We start from the raw sequence: 25,017 nt of genomic DNA, 5'->3' as shown, positions 1-25,017 counted from the left end.
CCCCCCACCGCCCCCTCTCTACAACTGCCTTCCATGGCAGCACTCCCAGATGAGCTGCTTAGAAATGCCTCTCTGATGGTAATCCCATGTCCCCAGAGCCTGGAAGGAAATTCTTGGAGATCTGGGCCATGGCAGATGAGCTAAGAACTAGCAGGGCTGTAGGTCTGGACCAGATGGATGGACAGACCTGGGAATAAAAATGACCACAGATACCAGCTGACCAGCATTTGCAAAAAGCTGTCTCTAAAGACCTTTTAGTGAACACCAATGAAAACGTCAGCCACCATTTGTCGAGGGCTTCCTGTGCCCCAGGCCTCAGGCAGAGCACAATCACAACTCTGCCTGCCAACCCTTCCCATAACCCTATAATCATCCTGTTATCCGTTTTATGTAGCTGGAGAACACAGGGCTTAGAAAGGTTGGAGAACCTGCCCAAGTTCACAGAGCTGGAGGTGGAGCACAGGCGTCCAGATGCCGAGGGCACCGCTCTGCTGCACTGGGGGCCCCTCCCAACAGCCTGGGTGTGGTCTGGGGCTCCCTGCAGGGCTCTAGGGGAGGCTTAATTCCTGAGCTTTGTGCAGTGAGCCTAGACCACCTACTCTTTGGCAGATGGCAAGGTGGTCTTTGGAACATCAGTGGTCCTGGTCCCTGTCCTGGAGACCTTGACATCAACCCAGCAGCAATAACCAGGGGACTTCACAGGACCAGATGCTTTGGTGCAGCTGCATGCTGGAGAGCAGAGTGTGTAGCTCTGGTGGGCTCGGCGTTGAAACCCAGCTCTGCCACTCACTAGCACGCAACACTAGGTAAGCTTATCCCTCCTGAGCCTCAGCCTCATCTGGTACAAAACAGAAGGCTTGCAGGCATGAGAGGTAATGAGCAAGAATCACCTGACACACAGTGGGCTCTTTGTATATGGTAGATCCTATTATGTTTACTTTTAGGTGCCTATTTATAGGAATGAGAACTTTAATATACAGTTTTTTTTTTTAAAGAAGACAGCACAGGAAAACACAGGTGAACTTGAAAGCATCTTCACATGCACAAAAGAGAAGGAAAGAAGTGGGACTGCTCCAGAAGCTGAGCAGGGAGATTTCCACCAGCCTCTCACTGCATCTTCACCTGCAGCTGGCAATGAATGAACATGGAGGGTCGTGAAATGGAGCTACAGCACCCCCTCCACTATCCTGGGCTCCAGAAAGGGCAAGCTGAAAGCCAGAGCAGATGTGGGCCGGTAGAGAGAGAAATCCGGCAGCGGTTTGTGGGACAACATGAGCAGCACACAGAGAGCCACGTCTCAGCTGGGAAGGTGGTGAGACTGCTGTGTGTGAGGAACACCCGGGCAGAGGGCCTGAGCTGGGGGAGGCCGATGTCTGTGTGAGCGCATCGACTAGCTTCCCAAAGGCCTGTGCACGTGCGTGGAAAGGCAACACTTGCTCATGATTTGTAGCACGGGAAGAACATGTGATCTGTGTCAGACTAAAGTGTGTGCCAACTCAAGCAAGGAGAGAGGGACCCACAGGAAGGTGTGGAGAGGGCAGGACTCTGCAGGTACAGGAAATCACAGTGGAGTACTTCGGGAGGTACTGATTTGCCTTCACTCCAAACACCCAGAGCACTGTGCCAGGGAGCGAAAACGGACGCCAGGCGGTGAGGGGGCGTGCTGCCTGCAGGGCAGGGTGAGACTGGGGAGTGGGGCTGCGCGCTGATCCTGGTGCTTCCCAAGAAGACAACTGGTGCTTGACCTGGTCTGAGAAATGTCTGTTCTACTACCCCTCCTTTCTCTCCCTGTCTCCACCACAAATAGTCTTTTTAGGAGGCATTTTGGCTGTTACAGTGAAACTCTCTCTCCACCTGCTCAGCAGGTAACTGTTCTGGCATTCTTCATGTTGAGGGAGAGTCGTCCATATGGGCTACCAGACAGTGGTGTGGTAAACGTCACCGAGATCTGCATGTGGATCTCTTCTGAAAACAAGGAGGATTACACCTCCCAGGTGTGGCTATGCACCATAGCTTTTCCCAGTAAAACGTGTCACGTACTTCCTGTGAGGAGGTGAGTGCATGTCAGCTGGTGCGTCAGTGCCACACTCTGCCCCTCTGCCTGATCACAGAAGCATGTGGAATCCTCCTAACTGAGGCAGTGTCCGAAAGGCTAAAGTAGACAAAATGTCTCTGCAGACCTGCGTTGGGTATACTGCACAGGAAGAAATAAACCTTTCATATTCTGAGTCACTGGGCTGTTGAGCGTGTTTGTTACCACAGCAGAACCTACCCTACCCTGACTAATGCAAAAGACTTATCCAATGCAAACCACGCTCTTTAAGAAGAGTGGTCTTGGGAAGGCTTGGAAGAGGGAAAGTACTGTTTGAGGTGCAGTGTGAGGTGAGGCGTGAAAACCTCTTCTTTTTCAATCTGGTCCTAGTTAGCATCTTGATCTTAAGTTGCTTTCAGTCTCTTGGCGACAGTCAGATGCACAGAATAAAACTGAAAAGCACCAATCTGTCTCATTTACTTAGATGTATCAAAGTGCCAATGGAACCACAGCCACGGATGGAGAAAGACGTTAGAGAGAATGGGGCGGGGACGGTACCCAGGGCACGGCACCCTCAGGGCACTGCAGGCAGAGGGAAGACGCTAGGACAGGGACTGGAGTCTGGGGTGGCAGCCCCGCACTGCGTCACCACGACGGGAACACCCACCTGTCACGAGGCTGGCACGGCGTGGGGCTGCCTCTACGTAGGCATCTGCAGGCTTAGGAGGGCTCCGGCTTCACGCCGTCTGTGTCTCTAACCCTTCCACGGCCAGGACTCTGACATTCAGAGGGCTTTTGTGGGTTTTTTGGGCAAGCTGAGCAAACTTTCGGCTGCTGTGTGCTCCCTTGTTGAAGGTCAGGTAAACCTAGGGGATTGGGATTTCCTCCTGCTTCTGAACACAATTACCCTTATGTGTCTGGAAGAAAAATTACTGGAAATAGGGTTGAATCAGCTGGAAAGCAACCAATCAACCAACCCATGAGGATACCTGAGACTGTGAGAAGGGCAGATCACAGCAAACTGGGGACATTAACTTCTTTTTCCTGGACCATACTGATGAGTAAGCCATACTATGGCTCTCTGGGTACTTTCTAGATTTTTTTTCCAGTCCATTTACCTATTTGTCTAACCTAGTTTGTGAAACTTGTGCTGACCCAAGAATTCCAAGAGTATCATTAAGTTACAGACCTAATTAGGCAGTGGAGACAGGCAGGGGCTGAGGGTGGAGGGCAGTGTGGAACACTCAGATCCCAGCCATCGGGCTGATTGGTCCGACAGCGAGGGAGCTGGGGACGGGGGCCAACCCCAGAGTGGCCGTACAGGGGCTCTCTGCTTGTCAGCCTTTTCCGTGAGGCAAACAGACGACTGCACACACCTCTGTAGCCAAGTCTGCATGGATGGGCTAGTGAGCTCAGGTCACCTCCTTTGTCTGAGGACAGGGCCGTCTCCTGGCTGCACTGTTGGAGAGGCTTTGGGGAGGCCAGCTGCTCAGTTTGGAGCCAGACAGGTCTGGGGTCTGAACCCTACTAGTTGTGGAAATGAGTTAACCTCTTCAGCTCTTTGTCACACTTAACTTTACCGTGTGCTTACAATACCCCGGGCATGAGCCAAGTGCTTTGCATGATGAACTCACATCATCCATGCGCAGAGCTGTGTCCCTGAGACCACACAGCACGAAAGGGGTGTGCCTGGGACTCAGACAGAGGTCTGAGTCCACACCAGCACGGAGAGCTCAGCGCTGCCAAGGACGCCCTGTCTGGTAAGTGGGATACGAGTTCCTGTGGGAGTTTCTGACTTCCAATGAGCTGGTCTACATACAGCGTCAGTAAGTGGTCCCTTCGGGCTGCTGCCATCCATCACCTGCTTCTGATAAGCCCATTGTTAAGGTCGGTCCGATGGGGCGCATTCTGCTACCAAGTCCTTTTTCTCTAGGTTCTGTTCTTGACTGGCCCCCCTTTTACCAAGTTCTTCTACATGGGAACTCCTGCAGGACACATCGTTCCTTCCCCACTGTCAGAGGAAGTACCTGTTCTCCTAAAGGAGGAGAGCAAAGGGCACCACGCCAAGATCCAACACAGGTGAGACGGGCAGCGGCAGAGTCCCTGCGTCTCGGCTGTCCACGGGGCCTCGCCGCCCCACCGCAGGTCGTCCTGCAGCTCACCCCACTCCACCTATTCAAAGACCTCACACCCAGGCTTCCTCACAGGTCTCTCTCTCTCAACCCAGCAGCCTTGCCCACTGCCAGGCTGCATCGGAAAAGGCACATTCTCTCCTTCACCTGCCCCGTAACGGGGGCCCTCCAGGAACCTGCCTGGCCTGCCCCCCTCAACTGCTTTTCCAGGTCCCCGCCTGGCTCCCAGATGAAATTTCTGAGACAAGAGGCCGTGCGCACGGCCCCTGTGTAGTCATGCTTCAGGACATGCTCCCACAGACTGGATAGCCCCAGCGAGGGGCTCTGTCTTACTTAGAGAGAAAAAAGCAGTTGAGGGTCATCCCTAAAGACCTGAGAACACCCTCCTTAATTCACAGCTCCAATTCATTCACAGAGAGAACCAGTTTCAGCCACAGGATTAGAAAAATAAAAATTGCTGGGGACTCCAGAATTCTGCAGCTGGCTCCCTCATAGAATAAGTTGTGTTCTTCTGCCCTCTGCTGGTGAGAAGCAGCACCAACATGCTGTGGCCTTCAGAGGGGATGCAGACAAAGACAAATGAGTGGCTCTTAAGGCACCCTTCCGTCCCTGAGGCACTCAGGCCGGAGTCCACTACCAATTTGTTACGGGGAGTCCTCTGCCAACGACACTGGGCGGAATGTGCCCACATGCCTTACTCATGGGGGCTCCAAACTGCCGAGGGCCCGGACCCATGGGAGAGGAGGCTTCACACTGGGCCTCAAAGGATGAAAGGTGTTGGGTGGAATGGAGTGAGGGCAGCCTGGGCAAAGGCATGGCACGCTGAGGGGACAGCGAGTGGACAAGCTGAGCCCCCTGCTGCCACCTGTCCACCCCCTGGTCACTCCAGGAGGGAGTTCGGTGAAGGGACTCCTGAAGTGAAAATACCCTCATGCTGACGACTCAGGACACTGGTTTATTTAAACGTACCCCTTGGGTTACTCTCAGCCTCAGTTTCCTCACTTGCATAATGCTGGAAAGGAACGACGTCTGGGATTCTTTTTGGTGCAGGATGTGTCCACCCACAGGCCTTGATCCCAGAGGGCCAGTGCCGGGCCCCAGGGCTTCCCGTCCAGGGGCTTCCCTGTTGCGCTGGGTGTGCGTGCCTTTCCCGACCCCTGTCTGCTGTTCCTGTCCTGCGTGGCCTTCAAGGAAGCGGTGGAAGCTGGCTTTTTTGCCCACAGGAGTTCAGACGGCAGCTGACTCACTTCATGTGCTGTTTCTCTGACCTTTTACCGCCCCGAACAGGCCACAAAGAGCCGACCGACTCCAGCAGAACAGCAGTGTTCAAACACCTCCCCAACAGGGCAGCACTTAAAAGAGTAAATAAATAAGCCTGCATTTGAGTATTCCTTTTTTCCCCCCACTTGGAAATTTGTAACATCATTAACTACAAGTAAATATATCAGTGGGATTAATGGAGTGAATCACAAAGTGACTTGATTGGATTTAAAGCCGCATTATTTCTTTGGGATGAGTTAGTAATTTAGCACTGTCGGGAGATGATGGATGGAGAACGCAGGGACTGGGAGTTCTTATTGATCCCGAAGACAGATCAGCAATGAGGAGAAGCTGGAATTACTTCCCTCCCACCTTTTTCAGGGAGAAAGGAAATGTGGTTTCTGTACTCACTTAACTGCACAGGAATAACATTCTTTTTTGGGCTTGAGGTAGAGCTGTGACCACTTGTGGCAAGCGGTGACTAAACTCCGAGGATGCCCACCCCTTGGTATTCACACCCTTGTTTGACAATCCCTAGTCCTGAGGACAGACTGAAACATGAGGCCTGTGTCTCACATAGGATGCAGCTGAAGCAATGAGATGTCACTTCTGAGACTGGGTTATAAGAAGACCGTGACTCGTGTCTCAGGGGCTCTCTCTCGTGGGTTGCCCCTGCAGGGCGGGTGGCCCTGTGGAGAGACCCGTGGGAGTGAGCCTGAAAGCGGACCCTCCTGCAGGTGAGCTTTGAGATGACTGCAAACCAGGTTGGCACCCTGACTGCAGCTTCATGCAGGACCCTGAGCCAGAACCACCAGTGACGCTAATTCAGACCCACAGAAACAGACCGTGAGGTAACTGTCTATTGTTCTAGGTCACTGTGTCAGGGCTAATTTGCTACACAGCAATAGACAACTAATGCACGAAGGGACTTGCTTTGGCCACTGAAAAGTGACTAGAAACAATGCATCATTTCTGAGCAGAAGCTTCAAGAGTGAGTAGGCAACATGCCACAGTCTGGTTTCCTGCTCCGAAAACTGCGCAGGCTGGGGTCAGATGAAACTTCTGTGACCACAATGAGCCAAACGTCACCCTCCCCAGCACCACCAACCTGAGCTAGACATGCAATGGAACTGAAGGATACATTGGTCATGCAAAACCATGCAGATTGGGGAACTCTTTGTTAGCACTGCAAAACCTAGCCCATCCTGGCTGCCGTGCTGTTCTAAGTGTGTGAAGGAATTGGGGCACCTGAAGCAATCTGAGAAATAACAGTGCTCTTCTTGCTAAGAACACAAAAGGTGTTGTTTGAAGTTCTGAGATGTGGTACTGCTTCCTTCTGAAGGCCACCGCAACTGTGTCTCACAGGAAAGATTTCCAAATACTCGGTCTCATGGAGCCTGTGCACACACTTGCACTTCCAGAACACACACTCCAACTTTCAGTGTAGACAGCAGGGTCCGCAGGCAGGCTAACAGGTCAGCATTCAGGGAGCACGCACACACACCAGGCACTTCCTCCTCTAGCCTCTCCTCTGGTTCTTACAAGAGCCCTGTGAGGAAGACACAATTACCACTCCCCTCATTTACAGGTGAGGGGTAAAATCAACCACAGGGAGTTATTCAGCCTCCAAGTAGACAACAGCAGAACACAGACTTGAGTCCAGGCCCCCTGGACCCACAACGCATGTCCCTTCCTTCTCATCTCAGGAGAGTCCCCCACACCCACAGGGATGCCTATGTCATGGCTGCCACTGAGCAGGAAGGCCCCAGGCCAACAGGCGGTTGGTGCCTTTACAAGGCCGGGAGGAAAGGTTTGAGGATGGCGTTTCAGAAACAGAGACATGCCTTACTTGTATCAATGAAGACAGCATCCACATAGATTTTGGTACAGAAAGAGCCCAGGATAAATCCACAGGCTGGTCCAAACACCAGCATTGTGAACAGGATTCCTGAAAAAGAGTTAAAACAAAGATTTAGTTAAGGAAGACAGAGGTCATTCAATGAGCACAAGTCAAAGGTCAAGAAGATTGTTTTATATCAATCCTATGAGATGTCTAGTTATACACATGATGCTACAGAAATTAGTCTAAAAATCCTAGAAGGGGGAAGCTCATATTTCTAATTTCTGGAAACTCTACGGAAGCACTCTGTACTATGCAAGAATTCTGTAATATTTTGGCAGGTCACTCTAAATACTTGTGGGCCCCAAGTACACCTACTTTTAGAGGACTCTACCCCTGCATCATGCCAAACACACTAAAATACAGACATGTCTGCCCCTGAACAATTTTTCTGCCATGAACATTCTTGAGAGAGTTTTGCTTTTTCATTTATTTGGAGTTATATAATTTAATTTACGATTGGCTAAGGTTTCTCAGTACTCACTGTGCAAACTCAGGTGTCCTTGTGGAGTGAGAAAAACTGAAGCCACAAATTACTTTCAAGTGTAAAGAAATCTTTATGGGCCTTGAGTTCATCAAGTAACAAAGCTGACGTAACAGCACACTTTGACATTTGATCAGGTCTTTATTCACATCAATCTTGCGGGTTCCCCAGATTTTGCAGTTGCAATCTGCTATTGTTTTAACAGTGGTTCAGGTCCCAGGCTTTTCCACACGACTTACCAACATGATACTAGACACACTTAAGTAGCTGATGGATGTGGTGCCTAGGGTTTCACACAAATCTTTTTGACCATTTCAGAAAAACAGCCCAAACTGAAACCCAGTCTTTACCTCCTGGACTAAGTTTCACTTTGGTAGACATTTCCCAAGCACTAAGGCAAGAATAAAGAGGCAGCCCTTCTATCATGCTGGCTCCCTGGAGGCAATCAGTATGTGTGTCGATGTGACCCAAGCAGCCAGTGTGACGGGTGGGTGTTGATGGGTCCACATGGCACATGAAGAACAAAGCAGGAGATGACTGTGAGCAGAAGGAACCTGAGTTCAGTGGAGGGTAATAATTCTGGCCTGTTCACAGACGGGGATGCCCTTCAAGTGGGTCGAGTGCAGAGGAGGCTCAGGTTGGCTGTGGCTCTTTTCCACTAGGGGGCAGCACGAGCCTAGAGAATTCAGAGTCCTGGCTTGTGTCCTCCACTTCCTAACTGCCCGTGAAATCTCCAGTCAGCACACTGCTTTTCTCACTCCCATCAGCCTTCCGTGCCCTCAGTTTATACAAATGTATTTGTCTGTCTTCAAATATGCAGGCTGAAATCTCTCCCCTAAAGAGTGTTCTGCATCACACATGCATGAATAAAACATGATCTATAAACAGCAGGAAGCCTGCAAGACCTAGGATACATATGTATCTGGTGCCCACGGCCAAGAGCCTGACAGCATTATGTCACTGACCTTGCTTATCTGGGAGGGTGGGAGGGATGAGAGGATGAAGAGGTAATTATTCACTCAACATATTTATGTATTAGAATTGTCCTCACTGCAAAGTTCATAAGCAAAATATTAATGTTGCTAAACCCCATGATATGTGCCAGAGTTTATGAACCCCTTTCCACAATGTCAGGCCTGCCCTGACATACTGGAGCCATATTGCTGGATCTCAGAGTTGGCTGCACACTGGAATCACCTGGGAAACTTTTAACACTATATTGATACCTATGTCCCACCCTTGAAATCTGATGTAGCTGGTCTGGGGCACAGCCTGGGCAATGGGATCTCCCCCGAGCTACCAGGTGATTGTATGTGCAGCCAGACTGAGAACCACTGGTCTGTGCCCTTGCTGACCTTGACCAAGGAACCAGTTGGTACCCCAAGTGTATCTGGGCACATGGGAAAAGGAAAGGACATGAACCCTATCTGACGTCAGTCCTGAAAGGTAGTTGGGCTGCCTGATACTAACCAAGGACAAAGTGAAGTCATTGCTCATGGGGGCAGAAGCCCGCTCTCTCTTGTGAAGCCAGCCAAAGCAGCCCTGTGTGCCCCCACAACTGCGTGCTCCATACGGAACTCTGCCTAGCATACCTGGCGTGGCCTGTGGTGCTGTCTAGTTTCTAGGCCTGACTCATGCGGGTTCTCAACCCAGTTTTTCCCTCTTCTCCAGGCTCTGAGCAATGCACCAAAGTTCTACCCTCCATTCAGGACTTTCCTGAAATGCCACCTCCTCCACGGAATCTTCCTAAATATCCTCTCTTTTTCTTTCCCCTTTTGTCTTCTGCCACGGCACCTAATTTGGGCCTGTTTCTATAGTTCTACAGTCTGCCTGGAGGCAAAACTGAGGTTCCATGCACCTTAGCCTGGGGAGCTCCAGCTGTAAAACAGGGCAGTGACCTGCCCTGCTGACCTCCTGTTACAGGCTGCATTGTATCCCCACCCTGCCCCCAACCCACGTGATGAAGTCCTAATGCCCCGGGACCTCAGAAGGTGTACTTGGAAATGGGACCTTTAAACATGTGATTAAGTTAAATGAGACCGTTGTGGTGGTCTCTATAAGAAGGAGGACTGGTGTCCCTGTAAGAAGAGACACCAGGAGAGTACGCGCACAGAGGAGCGGCACATGAAGCCACAAGGAGAAGGCAGCCGCCTGCAAGCCAAGGAGAGGGGCCTTGGGAGACACCAAATGTGCTAACAACCCGACCTTGGACTTCCAGCCTCCAGAACATTGAGGAATAAATGTCTGTTGCTTAAGCCACTTTGTAATGAAAACCCTAGCAAACAATATCAAGTCTCAAGACCGAGACCAGTGTGGAGATCTCACATGACAATGAACTAGATGATACTTAAAAACTGCAGAGTGTCATCCAATGGCAGGAGGCATGAGATAAATCAGATGAGTCAGTGAACATTATCAGTGGGGCCCTCCAGGGCTCCCAGGCACCAGGAAGGAACCCGCACAGGGCACCCTTTGCAGGGATGAGGACCAGCAGGACGCAAACCCAGCAGGGAGCATGTTCCGAAACGTCTGCTGTACATCTATCTGAACAAGTAGTTTTCATACAGGATGTGAGCTTGGGTGTGGTCCAAGAGCCACAGAAAATCAGACAAGGGGAATATCTTACTCATAGCTGAGGGCTGGGGTTAGTTAGGTTTCGATTCTGGACTATTAGTAGTGGTGATGATGGGGTGAAATATGCACCTTGGAGGGACTCCGGAACCATAATGAGTCTTCTCAGTGGCCTCAGGGAGACCGCAGGACCAGCGTCAGGCCCAGGCCTGACCAGTGGGTGGAGCTCCCACAGGTCACTTCCAAGTTCTTGGTAATTCACCACAGTACTCAGGCAGTCACCTGAAGTGACCCACTTCAGTCTTTGCTGCTCAGGACGGAGAACCCACTGCCACTTCTTCCGGGCCATACGGATGCATCACTAACTGCAGCAACAAACTCACTCCACCAAGTGCCCCTCAGGCACCATGAACTTTAGACACTGCCTATAATTTAACCCTCACAACCCCCAGGAAACATGGGGTTTTTGGTCATTAGTTCACAAATGAAGAAACTGAGGCACAGAGAAGTTAGGTTACCAGCCTGTGGCCACACAGCTGGAGAAGAGTTCAGGTTCTGTGGGCCCCAATCCTGCACTTCCTCCAACCCACCACTTAGCTGGAGGAAACGGCTTCAGAAAAGCTGCAGGCCATGAAAATCCTAATAAATTCTAAAGCAACCGGTGTCTGCAGGGTCCTGAAGGCCCTGCTCTGAGCCTTAGCCTGCTCGTTACTTAGAAGCCGAGTGGCGTGAAGGACACAGAGCTGATTCAAGTACATATACACATGTCCATGGGGGACTCTGTCCCTGGCTCGGCATTGAGGGATCTCTTGCCCTCAGTTTTATGTATCCTCAACTCGGTCTGATCCACCATCTGTGGAAAAGGGAAAACACTGAGGCGTTTCCTCATATCAGCCACCAGAGGGTGCCAGACACCATCTCATGCCAAGTGCTGCTCTTTCCTGTGTGGTGGGAGGTTTGTAGTTCAAGGTGGGAGAGTCCACCAGCTTCTCTGCGGCTGCCTTCTTGCCTACAGCAGGGACAGGCTTATGACAAAGCAGTGACCAGGAACATTGGGAACACGTGGACTAGCTTTCGTAGTAAGTGATGAGCTCTTCACCACTGGGGGTATGTAAGAGCAGAGAATGAGGGACTGGGTGTCAGGACTGAAGGAGAGGGTTTCCCTGCTGGGTGGTAAAGAAGGCAGCTAAGACAGTCCCCAACTGTGAGATTTTAGGATTTGCAGCTAGGCAATCTTCCAGGAATTTTCCAAGCCTGTCCCCCATTCCGGGCACGAGAGGGCTGGGGCTCCTTCTCATGGAGTGCTGCACACACACAGGTGTGAAGGCACCTCCCAAAGTGAGTAAACTCAGCACAGAAAGCAGGACGAGTGTGGGGGGCGGCACTTGAAAGTCACAGCACCTCTGGCCACCCCAACTGCTTTGCAGTCTGCTCTCAAGACTCTGAGGCTGAATCAATACTGACTAACCTGCATCTCAGTCCCAGAATATGGCTTTTCTGGAAAATTACATGGGCAGACGCTGAATTTCCCTAAGCACATTAGAGAGACAGGAGTCAAACTCACAGACTGGAGAACAGGGAACAGGAGCTGCTGAAGAAATGTCCCCTTTTAAAAAGAAATAGGACACATGGACAGACGGACAGCAGGACAAGGGACAGCACTGTGCCCACCTGGGCGGGTCCCTGGGTCCAGTCCTCACAGCCCGCCTGAGAGCAGACTGGGGAAACCATCACAACAGTGTTAGCTGGACCAAACACTGTGAGCCTCCTTTCCACGGAAAATCGCCCCTGGTTCTTCCTGGAGATGAGGGAACAGGAGACAACTAGGTAAAGCCAGAAAACAAAGCCTGTTCTGGCTGGGTGACTGAAGGGACTGGATGGAACTCTTCCCACCAGAAGAAGCACTGGGCAGGCAGCCACCTGAGCCTCTAATTTAAAAAAAAATTTTTTTCTTTACAAGGAGGATGACTGTCTCAGTTCTGACACCTGACAGGCTAGAGCTCAGGAGAGTACAGTCTCTCAAGAGCAGTGGTTTTTAACCGGGACATCTGGCCATGTCTGCAGACATATCTGGTTAGCACAGCGGGGGGAGGGGTGCTACTGGCATCTAGTGGGCCGAGGCCAGGAATGCTGACAGCATACCACGCACGGGCCAGCCCCCGCAGCAAAGAACGACCCAGACTAAAAGGCCATCAGTGCTGAGGCTGAGAAACCCTGCTTGAAGTCAGCTGGGCTGCAGTGGGTCTCAGATCCTGGCTTGGCCCACACTGCAGGCAGGGCGCAGGGCGTGGTGGACACCAGGGTCTGTGTAGTGTGGACTGTCATGTGCCCTTTGAATTGAAAAGGCTTGAGGAGCACCCATGTTTCTCCCAGAGGGGAAACCCACCTCCCTTATCCCTGCAGTTCTAGAACCTCTTGATTATCGCTGAAAGCCAAGAGCATTCTTGTCTAGGAACCCTGTCCAGCCTGCCATGCGGTTAGATGCATCTCCATCACACCCATCATGTGTTTCTACGGGGTGAGGTGCCTCGGGGTGAGGAGAGAGGAAAGGAATGACTCGAGGACGAGGACGGGTGGGCTCAATGAGACCACACACTGTGGGGTCGACCCAAATACCTCAGTTTCAGATGATGAAGTGGAGATGTCAAGTCGCCTTGGCTATGCCCGGCCCATTTCTGTCCTAGGATTTGACTCTGAAGTCTCCCAAATCTCCACTAAAGCCCTGGTTTTAACCCGGGCTCCTGGGGCAGCCGGGCAGCGGTGTGGGAGGGAGCTGCATGTGTGCACATCAAGGCCCTGACTGTGCTGTAACCAGGGACCCCTCCTTCTTATTCTGCCATGTGGCCTCCTGTGTAAGGTATGTAGCGGCTGCATAATGGTTCCCAAAAGATATGTGCACATCTGGGAACTTGTGACTGTGACCTTATTTGGAAAAAGGATCTTTGCAGGTGTCATTAAGGATCTCGACATGTGATCACACTGGATTATCCCCATGGGCCCACAAATCCAAGTGTCCTTACAGCACACATGTGGAGAAGAGCCAGAGGGAGAAGAGAACATGGAAGCCAGAGACTGGAGTGACAAAAGTCACAAACCAAGGGATGGCTGCAGCCACCAGAAGCTGGGAGAGACAAGCAAGGACCTTGGAACCTCCAGAGAGAGCACACCCCTGTCCACACCAGGATTTCAGACTCCGGTCCTTCTGTTGTTTTAAGCCATCAAGTTCATGGCAATTATCGTGGCAGCCCCAGGAAACTCATACGTTTTCTTTAAAGAAAGGTCCGTGGCCAGAAGTCTGAAAATCACTACCTCCACTGGGCCGCCTCCCCTGGGTCTTCTGTTCAATCTGCACCAGAGACTTGGGAACAGAGCTGAGTGGGGGCATCAGTGGGCTGAGCCAGGTCTTCTAAAGACTCAATTCTCAGTCTGGGGTGGGGGTGAAGGGTGCGCTGCTTGCTGGGCTGAGGAGTTCTTGGTTCTTCTGAAATAGCCTCCATTTTGCACCATCCAAACTCTTTGGAAACCTACTGACTAAGTGAGAAGCTCCTGGAATCCCCAAGGAACAAAGAAAGACACACCAGCACCACGATCGCTGTCCAGGCATCTCACAGGGAAGAACAGATGAGCCCACTAATGTAGGCTCCGTGACAGCTGAGGAAGGAAGGGCTCCCGGCCACAGCCTCACCAGGTTCAGGTTACTCAGAAGGAATAAGAGCTTGTCACGTCCTGGTCCCTAAATCATGACAAAGACATCTGCCCGTAGAGAATGGCCCTACAAATGGCCAGTCACCATATACTCTTAGTCACGGAGCAATCAGAGACTTCAGAGGTGACCCGGCTCCTCATCTCACAGATGGGGACACCGAGGGCCTGAGAGATGAAATGACATGTCCCCTCCCCGGGCGTCACACTGAAGAATGAGGGCCAGAAGAGAGGCTGCAGCTGCTCAAGGACCTGCTGCTCCGTCGCAGCGCCGGCGCTTCCACCAACCCTGGTGGGTTAGTGCTGTCCGCGGGGAAGAGTGCCCCGTGCCACCGATTATTTTGTAAGCCCTAGCGCTAGAGGAAAATATTTCCAAGGCAGGTGACACTCGGCTTCAATGGACTCTGTCTCTGACATGTATTTGTGAGAGGTCAGGAAGGGACTGATTGGAGCTCTTGCTGCATCTGTTCCTGAGTCCAGGTCACTCAGCTGGGCAGGTGGAGGACCCCATACTGTCCCCTGAATACCTTCTGTCTCCCTCCACTGAGGCCTAATGGGAGGATTCCAGGCTCGCCCCAAGTGCAAGGCCACACTGTTTGCGTCCTCACACTCCTGCAGAAGGAGCATCGGACTTGCCTGTTCCTCTCTCTTCCTCTTCCTGTTTCTGCCGGTCCAGCTCAGACCGGCCACCCAGGATGGCACTGCCAACGTCCCAGCCAAACGTCACCTCTCACCGCCCAGGGCCGGGCCGCACCCTTCTCGTCCTGGCTTGTTCTGTCCTGGCTTGTTCTGTCCCTCTGCCCCCGCGCACTGCTGCTTTGAAAAACCTCCTTACAAGACATACACATATAAAGTTTAAGCTGTGGCAAAATTCACAAAACATAAAACTTGACCATCTTATCCACTTTGAAGTATACAGTTCAGTGGTGTTAAACATATTCATATCGCCACACAAGCAATCTCTGGAACTCTTTCCTAAAAGATCGATATTTTTAAGGGATGGAAAATTTCAAATATACAAGTAAAGAGAACAGAGTAAAATAACGAAGGCCCAGAGACCCATCATAGCCAGTTCCCCAGGAACACCCCCATCTACTTCTCCTACTTGTGTGTGACGTCACAGCAAAGCCCAGACATCACGTTGCCCACCACCACCTCAGGACCTCTCTGAGAGAGAGACAAAACCACAAAGCTATCATCGCACCCCCAGCATTTATCAGTAACTGTAGGAGACTGTTCAACCTTTAGAGCCCCTTCACATGCCGAACCCCCTTCACCCTGTGAGCTGCTATTCAACCTGAGTGCGGGCCAAGCAGCCGATGCTCCCAAGCTGAGTGGTCTCCTAGCAGCACTGGTGCCGAGACGGGGACTTTCTGAACCAGAGACCACGTTCTTCCCACCCACCGTTGCCTCTCTGGAGCAGGACTTGCTCACAGGAGCCGTTTCTGAATGAGCCAATTCCCATCATACTCTCTGACCTTCCCCAATTCTAATTTGGGAAGCCGCCCAGTTCTCCCCCAATACAAATCCCACTTTATTTTCTTATTACAACAGCACAAAAGTTACTGTCATAAAAGAGTCATCTTAATTACTTTCCATTTTATTTTTAGTCCTTTGGAGAGGGGAAGGTGAGAGAGGAGCCAAACGTGGGTTCCCGTCACCTGGGTGGGCTCCTGGCCACCTCGGGGACGGCTTTCCCCAGTGAGTCACCCGGTGACTCATTCAGAATTCTGCAGAGCTTTGCGGAGGGTGGGGGCCTTTAGAAGTGAAAGACAGAAGAATGGAAAGGGACACCCTGCTGAGGGCCACCTCCTCCACCAGCAGGTCTGGCCCCATTCTGGGCTCCCTCTGCCCTTCGGGCCCTGGGCCCCGTTGACGGGGGTGAGCTTTGAGGGAGCTGCCAGAGCCCTGGGTCACAGGAGAATGACTCTAAATCCAGGCCCCTGCCCACAGAGTGTTCCGTCTCACTCTCCTAACTCTGGCCACTCTGCACTGGAATTATTTGCTTACCCACTTGGGTTGGTCTGCTCAGATCAGAGTTCCTCAGCCCCACCACCGCTGTGACGACAGGCACCAAATTCTTGGTTGTGCAGGGCTGTCCTGTGCCTTGGTGGGGCCCCTAGTTCTGACAACCCCAAAGCTCTCGGTGAGTGCCAAATGCCCCCTGGGGACAAGAGTGCCCCGGACCAGGAACCGTGGATTTAAAGCACACACTCACTAAGGCTGAGAACCTCTGTTCATCCCTGTTTGCTTCCCTGCAGCCCAGCACATGCCTGGCACACGTCGGGAATCCCCAGACACTTGTGTGTCCCTAAGGCTCACCCTGTGAAACATGCGTGTGACCCAGCACGTCCTAGATGAGGCCAATGCAGCCCAGAGAAGTTCCGATCCCCTGGGTCACACAGCTGGTGAGTGACAGGGCTGGTAACACCCCAGCTGCCGTTTCCAAACCCTGTGTGGGGGACGAGAGCTGGCCCTCAGCTCGGAGAAGCTTCATTTGGGATTCTTCGGCTTTCTATCTGTGGGCACCAAAGAAGTGAGGTTGTTAATGCCATTTGGCCAGAACATTCCAAATGCCCGCAGCTGTTCATTAATGAGGAGTGTGGGGGACCTCCTACTGATGGCATCAAAGTGGCTGGGGTCACGTGGTCCCACTGAGCATGAGAAGAGTAGGGTTAATTTTTTAAAATCTCCCTAGTAGCTTAAACCTGAATAAAGGATAGTGATTTGAATTAGCTTCGCAATATGAGGCAGCCAGAGGAAGCTTGGCACCCTAGAGCAGTTGGGCTGTGAATGAATTTAGTTACAGACCTGAAGTGCTATCTTAATTAGGTTTGGAGTCTAGTTTCCTTCTCAAAGAGGAAAGTAGAATGGAGTAAACCTTCTGATTCATGTTTGAAAGTGGGAGCAAGGTGGGGGCGGGGGATAAACTCAGGAGGCCTGCGATCTAGAACCCGACGTGCACGGCGGAAAAGCCTAATTTTTAACTCCATCACTGCAGGCTGCTGCTGAGTTTTCCTTTAAAGGCACGACAGGTACGACAATTACAGCTTCGTGTGCCTCTACCCTTGCCAGCAAGACTGCCTGCCCCACCTGATGTCACACGGCAGTGTCCTTCCGAGGTAGCCCAGGGCACGTGTAACTACTTCCAAGTAGTCAAGTGGCCACAGAGGCAAACAGCAGCGTGCACCAACACTCCCAGTTCTAGACAGCCAGCCCCCAAAGGTGCATGCAGTCTACCGGTGGTGTGTAATGAGTCTTGTCAGTGACTCGGGTGCTGACACCTGACACCAGGTCTAACCCTCAGGCACACCACGCTTTTGGTCCCCCGGGGGTGAGAGGCCATTGTCCAGCTGGCCCTGGAACGACGTGGGTCTGAACTGCGTGGGCCCGCTTTCCTCAGCCTTCTCTCAGCCGCCAATTTGTCACCTAAAACAGGTGACGTAAACTTACATACAGTCCTATAAAGGTATTCCTTATGATTTTCTTAATAACATTTTCTCATCTCCAGCCTACTTTACTGTAAGGATGCAATATGCAGTACACATAACTTACAGCACAGGCATCAGTCAACCGTTTATGTTATCAGTAAGGCTTCCCGAAAACAGCATGCCAGTCATTTTTAAACTTTTTAATCCCACAGTGAACATAAACTAATTACTAAAATTCTATGGCATGCCAAAGTATATATTTTTGCTGATCTGACAAAAACAAGAGTATAATTCTGATTCATTCACACTGAATGGTTATTGTGTTGGCTGCTGTCATTTTTTTATTTGACACTCTGAGGGAAAAGAGGTCAGCGCCCCTGACTAAATAGTCAGGTATTGCATGTTTTAAACATTCCTATGGCACACCAGGCGAAGACTGCTGCAGCAGAATATTAGAAGTCAAGTCTTTGGGGAATCAGAAGTTACATATGGATTTGGTACTTCACGGGAGGGATGGCGCCTCTAACCCCTGCATTGTTCTGGGTGTTAGAAGAAGAAAGGGTAGCCAAAGACGCCACAGAGCTGCATCTGAATTCCCATCAGGCTTGTGCTTTCGAGGGCACACGTGCCCGTGCAGACACCAACTTTGATGGTCCCTGAAGCACAGGGACCTGCCTACCCACAGAGATCAGCAGACACTGACGCGAGGCCCTGGGCAAGTGGCTCAGCTCCACACACACTGTCCCCCCAGGAGCCCCACCAGCTCTACAAGGCAGGCACTGTTCTTAGGCCCACTTTATAGAGATGGAAACTGAGTCCCGGAGAGGGTCAGCACCCTGTCCAGAGCCCACACGAACGCAGTACCTAGGAGAATATGGATCTGACCCCACTGGGAAGACACATCCCCACACCCCCTGAGGAAGCAGGTAGTCTCCACGGTGTGTCCAGGGTTTGCTTCTCCTGGGGGCTGCGTCTCCTTCAGTGACGATCATTTCAGTCACTGCTACGTACCGAGCCCTTCTTACACCCTCGACCCTTCGTATGCACACTGTCGTTTCGTCTCACACAGACGCACAGCTTCCTTGTTTAACCTTCCCAGTGCCGGGCTCGATGGGGCTGGCACACAACTTGGTATCCACTTTTAAACAGAAGTAGTGGGGAGCTGGGAACGTTTTAATATCAGATTGTGGTGATAGTTGTACAACTCTGTAAATTGTGCACACAAAATGAGTGAATTTTATGGTATATAAATTATACCTCAATACAACTGTTTAAAAAAAGAAAAGGGTCTTTAAAGAGCTATAAAAGGGTTTGAGCATATGGATCCTCTCTAATTACTTCAGGAAGCAGGGGCTACACAGGAAAGGCTGGCCCCATAGCTATGGCAACTCAACTGAAGAGGGAGCCCATTCTCCCTTTCTCCTCAAAGAAACACTGGAATTAGACTCCAATTCATCCTACTGGCACTGAAGCTCTTGCAAAAGTTTGGCAGGTGGAGGCGACAGCTGAGGATGTTAGGGGCCCGAAGCAGAGTTGAGTGAAAGGTGGGGCCTGCCCACGGTGGGTCATTCAGTGAGGTCCCAGCAGGGCCCGTCAGGGGCCTGTCTGATGCAGGACTTATGGTTTGAACAGCTACAAGGTCGGCCAATAGGTAGCAAGCTCAGAGTTAATGCACCCTTAAGTGCCAGTCATCTCACCTATAAAAAGACAACACCTTCAGCACCCCCTGCAGAAGGCTGGGAAAAAAACCACACAACGACGGCCAGCTCAATGACCTCCCAAGGAATTCTGTGAAGCACAGGCAGAGCTCTCCCCCTGGCCCTGGCGGTGAGTCTGTAGGATTCCATTCCACGTTTACGTTGGTCTTCTTTGACAACTCTGACTGTTCCCATTTTCTGGACAGGGAAACGGGGGTCCCCAGGGGTGAAGACACTGGCCAGGTCCTGAGCTAATAGGTAGCAGGCCTGGGACTGGAGCCCAGGCCTATGTGACTGTGAGGAACTCCTCACTCTATTACGCCATGACGACAAGGACCCTGCCCTGGTGCCCAGGGTTTGAACTGAAATAGGTTTAACTGCATGTCTACATACACAAAGGCCCCAAGCAGCATCTGTCACATTCACCAAACACCCATCTTCGCTGAGGTCCACACTCTCAGTTGTCATGACAACAAGCTCAAAATGAGCGTGGGTGAGACATCACAGCACATCAGGTTCCTAAATGGTTAAACTGCCCTCTTGCTTGGGAGCTCAGTACTTACAAGCAGAACCTGAACTAGCCCTAAGGGGCTATTTTTAGCTCCCCATTTTCGTTGTCCTTTTTGGGTGATCTGATAGCACAGGCTGAGCTGATGTTTTCTGTCCTGGTGTTTTCTTCTCACCAACTCCTACCTTGAGAAATGCTGAGGCTCCGAAAGGGCTGGCCCAGTTACAGAGCTCTAGCTCCTGACCTATACAGAGAGGAGCCCGAGGAAGGCAGGCAGGCTCCCCCAGGGCTGCCCTGGGTGGGAGAGGGCGTGGGTGGGAGCCAGTGGTTTCCAGACACACTGATTTTCAGAGCATGTGTCAATGAGGACCATACAAGGTCCTAGCGGAGGGACCGTGCCTACTGCAAAGACCTCCCTCCGGGGCAGGGCCATGAGCAGGGGCCCCAGAGAGTGGCCTGGCTTGTTGGAGACTGACTGCTTCTGGGCTGTGTCTCTTGACCTCACCGACCCCAAGTCACTATCCTAATGGCTTGATGGTGTCCGGGACTCCACCATTAGATATTCACTCCTGGGGCCAACTGGTCTCCCCACTGCCAAACCCTACCACCCTTGCCAAGTTTTTTACAGCACTGCCAACTGAGTCCAGAGTTGCATTCTCCTGCACACATGCTTGACCACACCAACCCCTTCTTGAATCTCACCAGTGGTTTTTCATTGCCTCCCTGAAGAAATTCACACTCCCCTGCAGGCTTCAAAAGACATTCCAGCCCCTTCCTAGAGCCCCCTTCCTAATAAGCCACACTTCAGGCTGCTGTGTCCCTGGGCTTCTCACAAAGACTGATCTGACCTGGCCAGGGTCTGGCTGCTCCAAGCCATCCTATAAAATTCATGCAGAACTCAAACATCGCTTTCCCCAGAATGCTGTCCCTAACTGCCCCACTGAACTTGTAGACTCTCATTCCTTTACACATAAGAAATTCTCAACCCAAGTCTGCTGCACTGAATTAACTGAAGGAATCTGCCTTCAATTACAGTTCGCAAATTCACCTGGGAAAGAAGCATTCCTCAGTCACTGGTGCTTCTTTGTCACTGTGCTTGCTGGGTGCAGATCTGACGGCGGTGGGAGGGTGGAGAGCCAGCCACAGTGAGGGGGAGAAGGGCAGAGAGCAAATGCAGGCCTCCCTGCCTGAAACCAGTGGCGATAGGCCGTGGGCCACCTGGTACCCTATGTTTCCCTCTTTTCCTACCTTCATGCTGCTTCCAAATTTTGATTTTTATAATGGTACAATGGAATGTTATTAACCAAACCACACGAGACTTGATGAGATAAGGCCTCTGCTAAATGACAGCAGTCTGTCCACTGAAATTTGGTTCTGGCTGTGCTTCTGTTGAAAGTGGAAGAAAGCACCTCTCAGTCTGATGCCAGGGACGAGGGTGGGAGCAGAGTGCTCCCTGGTGCAGGTGGAGACGACATTTCCAACGGACTCTCAGTGTCAGCTGCCGCCCGCCCAGGCAGTGCCCTCGGGTCTCCTCTGCCGACGGGGAGCCTGAGGCCCTGCAACTACACGATCACCCACCGTCTCCGTCCACGCACCGCACTGCAAGTCCGACCACACAGCTCAAAGGCCTCTGCGGCTAGCAGCTGGGACGTATGACAAGTATCCCTGGGTGGGGAGAGATCGGGCTCCTGTCCCCTTCTTGAGAGGACTGGATGGTAGAGAAAGTTAAACTCAGCCCCAGAGCTGACACGTTCGGGGCCATTTTCTATCAAAAATTACTTCCGTACAGAGAGGAAGAGGACTAACTCCGGAGTCCCTCTGGTTTCCGTGTCCAGGCTGATAAAAGTGGGTGTCGTGTCTTCTTCACTGTGCCCAGGGAGGCCACCACGCCCAGGCACACAGAGAGCACACCAGCAGCCCTCTGGCCACACAGAGCCCTCAGAAGCAGCTGAACAGAGTAGCTCCTGGGATGTCAGACGGAGTCATACCTGACAGTCCCTTTCAAATCATCTATTAAGAACTAACCTTTATCAAGTGCTTACTCAGGGCTGAGCATTATCTAATTTAGGATAATAAGAAAAAGTTTAACATAAGAGAGCTTAGGTTCACTCACATTTTATAGGCAAAGAATTGGAACACTGGAGAGGTTAAGCCATTTATCCAGGGCCACACAGGAACTCAGGGTAGAGACCACGGTATCTGAACCCAAAAAAAGGCTGGCTGTACAACTGGCTCACTTCACTGCTATGCCAGACAAAATCAAGACTGGGCTTCACATCTTCGTCACACCCCGCAGGGGGCCTACACTCCAGCAGGTGCTTGGGGAGTGTGTACACTGAGTGATCAGACCCGCACCAGGTGGGGAACTCATAAAAGGCACTACCTCTGGGGAATATCACACGGTCATGCTCACTGCCTCTCCCCTAGCATTCCCGGGGCCCTGCATGCAGCCCGTCCCCCCATCCCCCCTTCTAAGTAAATGCTCTCCTAGTGCCAGGAGGAACTTGGAGGGACCACTGACTCCTTGGAGGCCCAGTGTCACCACTTTCAGCACCCTGGGTTTTCTCTGCTTTCCCCTCCTGCTGCTCACCTTAGAAGCTTTATTTGGCCTTGCTCTCTCCTCCAACTGCAGGGAGAAGGAGGTGAGGCCACACCTGCCCCAGCCAGACCGGGATGTTAACCTTTCTTCCCAAGTGGGGCCGGCCACTGGAGAAAGCACGAGCAGCCCACTTCGCCCACATTCTGGTGGCACAGCTTAGTTTGGGCTGGTGTCGGCGGCAGACAGCCTGGATTCTGGTCCCAGTGCTGCCATCTTCTCCTTCCTGGTGCCTCTGCTTCACTCAAAAGCTTTGAAAATGGAAAGCCCCACCCCCCACCCCAGCACCATCAGACGGATGCCAAAGGTGAATCACGTCATGAAGAATATGCAAAACCCTGTGAAGCATCAGGATTCTGCAGAGAACTGGCATCAGAGGCTGCTGTGATATTTAGACATGATAAACGCTTCTTTTCAGTGTAAAAACCTGAAATTCTGCTACTATTATTTCACACTGACATTTCCACTTGAGAAGCCAACAGGCGTCTCAGAGCCCCCAAGGAAACGCTGCCTTTCGAGATCCTCAGATTCCAGTGTAAGCAGGATGGCCTCAGACACCGTCCCCGACTGACGGGACCCTCACTCACAGCAGTGGGGTCTCATGCCATCACAAGTGGTTTATGGGATGAAAGGTTCATTCGTACTCATTCTGCAGGAACTTTTGTCCCCTTAAACACTTTCTGGAACAGAATGAGATGTAAACTGTGAGTGTTATGTGCATGGAATTGCCCATGTGTGTTGTGTGGGTCATGCGTTTGCCTTCCTTGCGCAGGTATTTGAGAGGTGTGGAGTTGGGTGTACTTCCTCATGTCCAGGGTTTGCTCTCCATCATATTTCAGGGCTGGGGCACCTCACAGAGACAGCGGAGAGTGGGGGCTTGGGGAGGGTGGGGTGTGCACTGGGTACATGTACCAGCACCCTCTGGATAGAACAGGAAGGTAGCTGCCACAGGCTCATCCCTGTGCAGGCCCTGCCCTGCCTCTTCCAGAGCCTCGACACCAGCATGGAGCTGCAGCCTGTGGCCCCCCCCCAAAGGGGAAACCCTTTGTGTGAGGTGGGCAAGCATCTGTAGGGACCAGTCCGAGGGGCATCTGAACAGGCACTGCAGACACCTTGGAGCTCCCCCGGCTAGCTCCTCCTCCTCCTGCCCCTCTTGTCAGCCCTCTGCCCAATTCTCAGCATCGCCACAGCCCCAGAACCTCCTGCAGCATCCCCCACAAGATGGCCAGCAGGGTGTGGACACACACCCCCCTTACCCTTCCCTGGATCCTCCCAGCAGCTCCTTCAGCCCTTTCGGTTTTAGAGACGTCATAGCTCATTACTGAAGGAGAGCACTGCTGGAGTGATTCAGTGAACAGACCATGCACAAGTCTCAGTCTTTGACTCTCAGAGGGGCAGCTGGTAATGAAGCAGGGGTTTTATTCAAATGTGAGGGGGGTGGCTTCTGCACTGCTTCTCCTCCTTTTTGATTCCTGTATGGAGCTCAGCCGAGCCCTCCCTCTCACCCAGGTCTACATTTGTCTCTGCTGGTTCTCAGGCAGTACCCGTGGGCCTATCATTTAGATATGGCTGAGTAGTCAGCATCAGCCAGTGCACCTCTAAATACCTTTGCTTCCCAGACCCAGGCAAGCAAAGGGGACTCCAGAAGAGCAAGGCTTGCTGACTGGGCCTCTACCACATACCAGGCCCAGTGCAAAGAAAGGGAAAAGTTTATCAATCCACACATATTAGCTGTAATTAACACATGTAAGGTGCATCCTTAGGCCCTATGAACCCCAAATGTGGACACCAGTGCCTGCAGGAGCTTAGGCCCAATGCAGTAGCAAGCGCTGATCAGATGGAGATTTTTCTCTGCACAGACTCTGCGCTGTCAGAGCTGCGGAGCAGTCGGTTCTCACTGGTTTCATGTGATAACAGGGTCTGCTGTGCTAGCAGAGGCCATGGGGCAGAGGCCAGTGTGGTGCTGGTGGTGGTAATCCGCCCCCACCCCCCATCAAAGCTCTGGTTTCTGGATCCCGGAAAGCCAGCTACTAGGCTTACGGGGCAACGTGTAGCCCTGGGCTCCTCCTGCGCCATCTGGTCAGGGGCAAGGAACCCACGGCAGGCACAACGCCAGCGCTGCTCACAGGCTAGACACTGAGTGAAGTGACAAGCTGCCCCACAGGCCAGGCACGTGTCCTGCAAAGCCTCGGAGAGAGGCACTGGACACAGCTGACAGAGGTGGGGTGGGCAGGTGGCATCTCCGAGGAAGTGCGTCCGCTGGCAGAGACAGGGAGGGTGCCAAGGCTGGGGCAGGGCTTCGGGAGGTCAGTGAACCCAGTCCCCTGCCCCAGGGCAGAGGGAAGGATAAACCAGCCCAGGAGACTATACAGGTACAAAAATGAAGCTCGATAAACAACATGCGATTCAACAGGGAAAGGAAGTTCTGTATTAGAGAAAAAAAGTAACTATGAAACCACGGAACAGGAAGCTTTGACTCATGAGGACTTATAATGAAAAAAAGACACTGGATCTTGTGTGTGACTACAAGTGCAGTGGAGGTAAAGTACTAAAACCGTACTTTCATGTGTAGAGGACAGGCAAGATGGGTGAAGGGGGTCAAAATGTACTCCAGTTATAAAATAAGTAAGTCCTGGGATATCAAACTCCATGTGGTGACTGGAGTTAGTAATCCTGTATTATGGATACGCAAACTGCCACAAGA

The 25,017-nt window shown here is 51.9% G+C and overlaps 1 protein-coding gene across 2 annotated transcripts in view; it reads right to left on the bottom strand.

Annotated features, from left to right (window-relative positions):
- The window catches only part of SLCO3A1 (solute carrier organic anion transporter family member 3A1), a 211,456-nt gene that overhangs the window by 41,958 nt on the left and 144,481 nt on the right, over positions 1 to 25,017 (bottom strand). For both annotated transcript variants that reach the window (XM_037145071.2, XM_037145070.2), the window contains exon 3: positions 7,274 to 7,372. In XM_037145071.2, the coding sequence (XP_037000966.2) occupies positions 7,274 to 7,372 (99 nt within the window). The remainder of the gene's footprint in view (positions 1 to 7,273; positions 7,373 to 25,017) is intronic.

This window comes from Artibeus jamaicensis, unplaced genomic scaffold, assembly GCF_021234435.1.
Source record: "Artibeus jamaicensis isolate MK-2021 breed Jamaican fruit bat unplaced genomic scaffold, CSHL_Jam_final scaffold_612, whole genome shotgun sequence".
Taxonomy (NCBI): Eukaryota; Metazoa; Chordata; class Mammalia; order Chiroptera; family Phyllostomidae; genus Artibeus; species Artibeus jamaicensis.
Note: the sequence above shows the minus strand (reverse complement) of the source record. Positions and strands in the feature narration are given on the sequence as shown.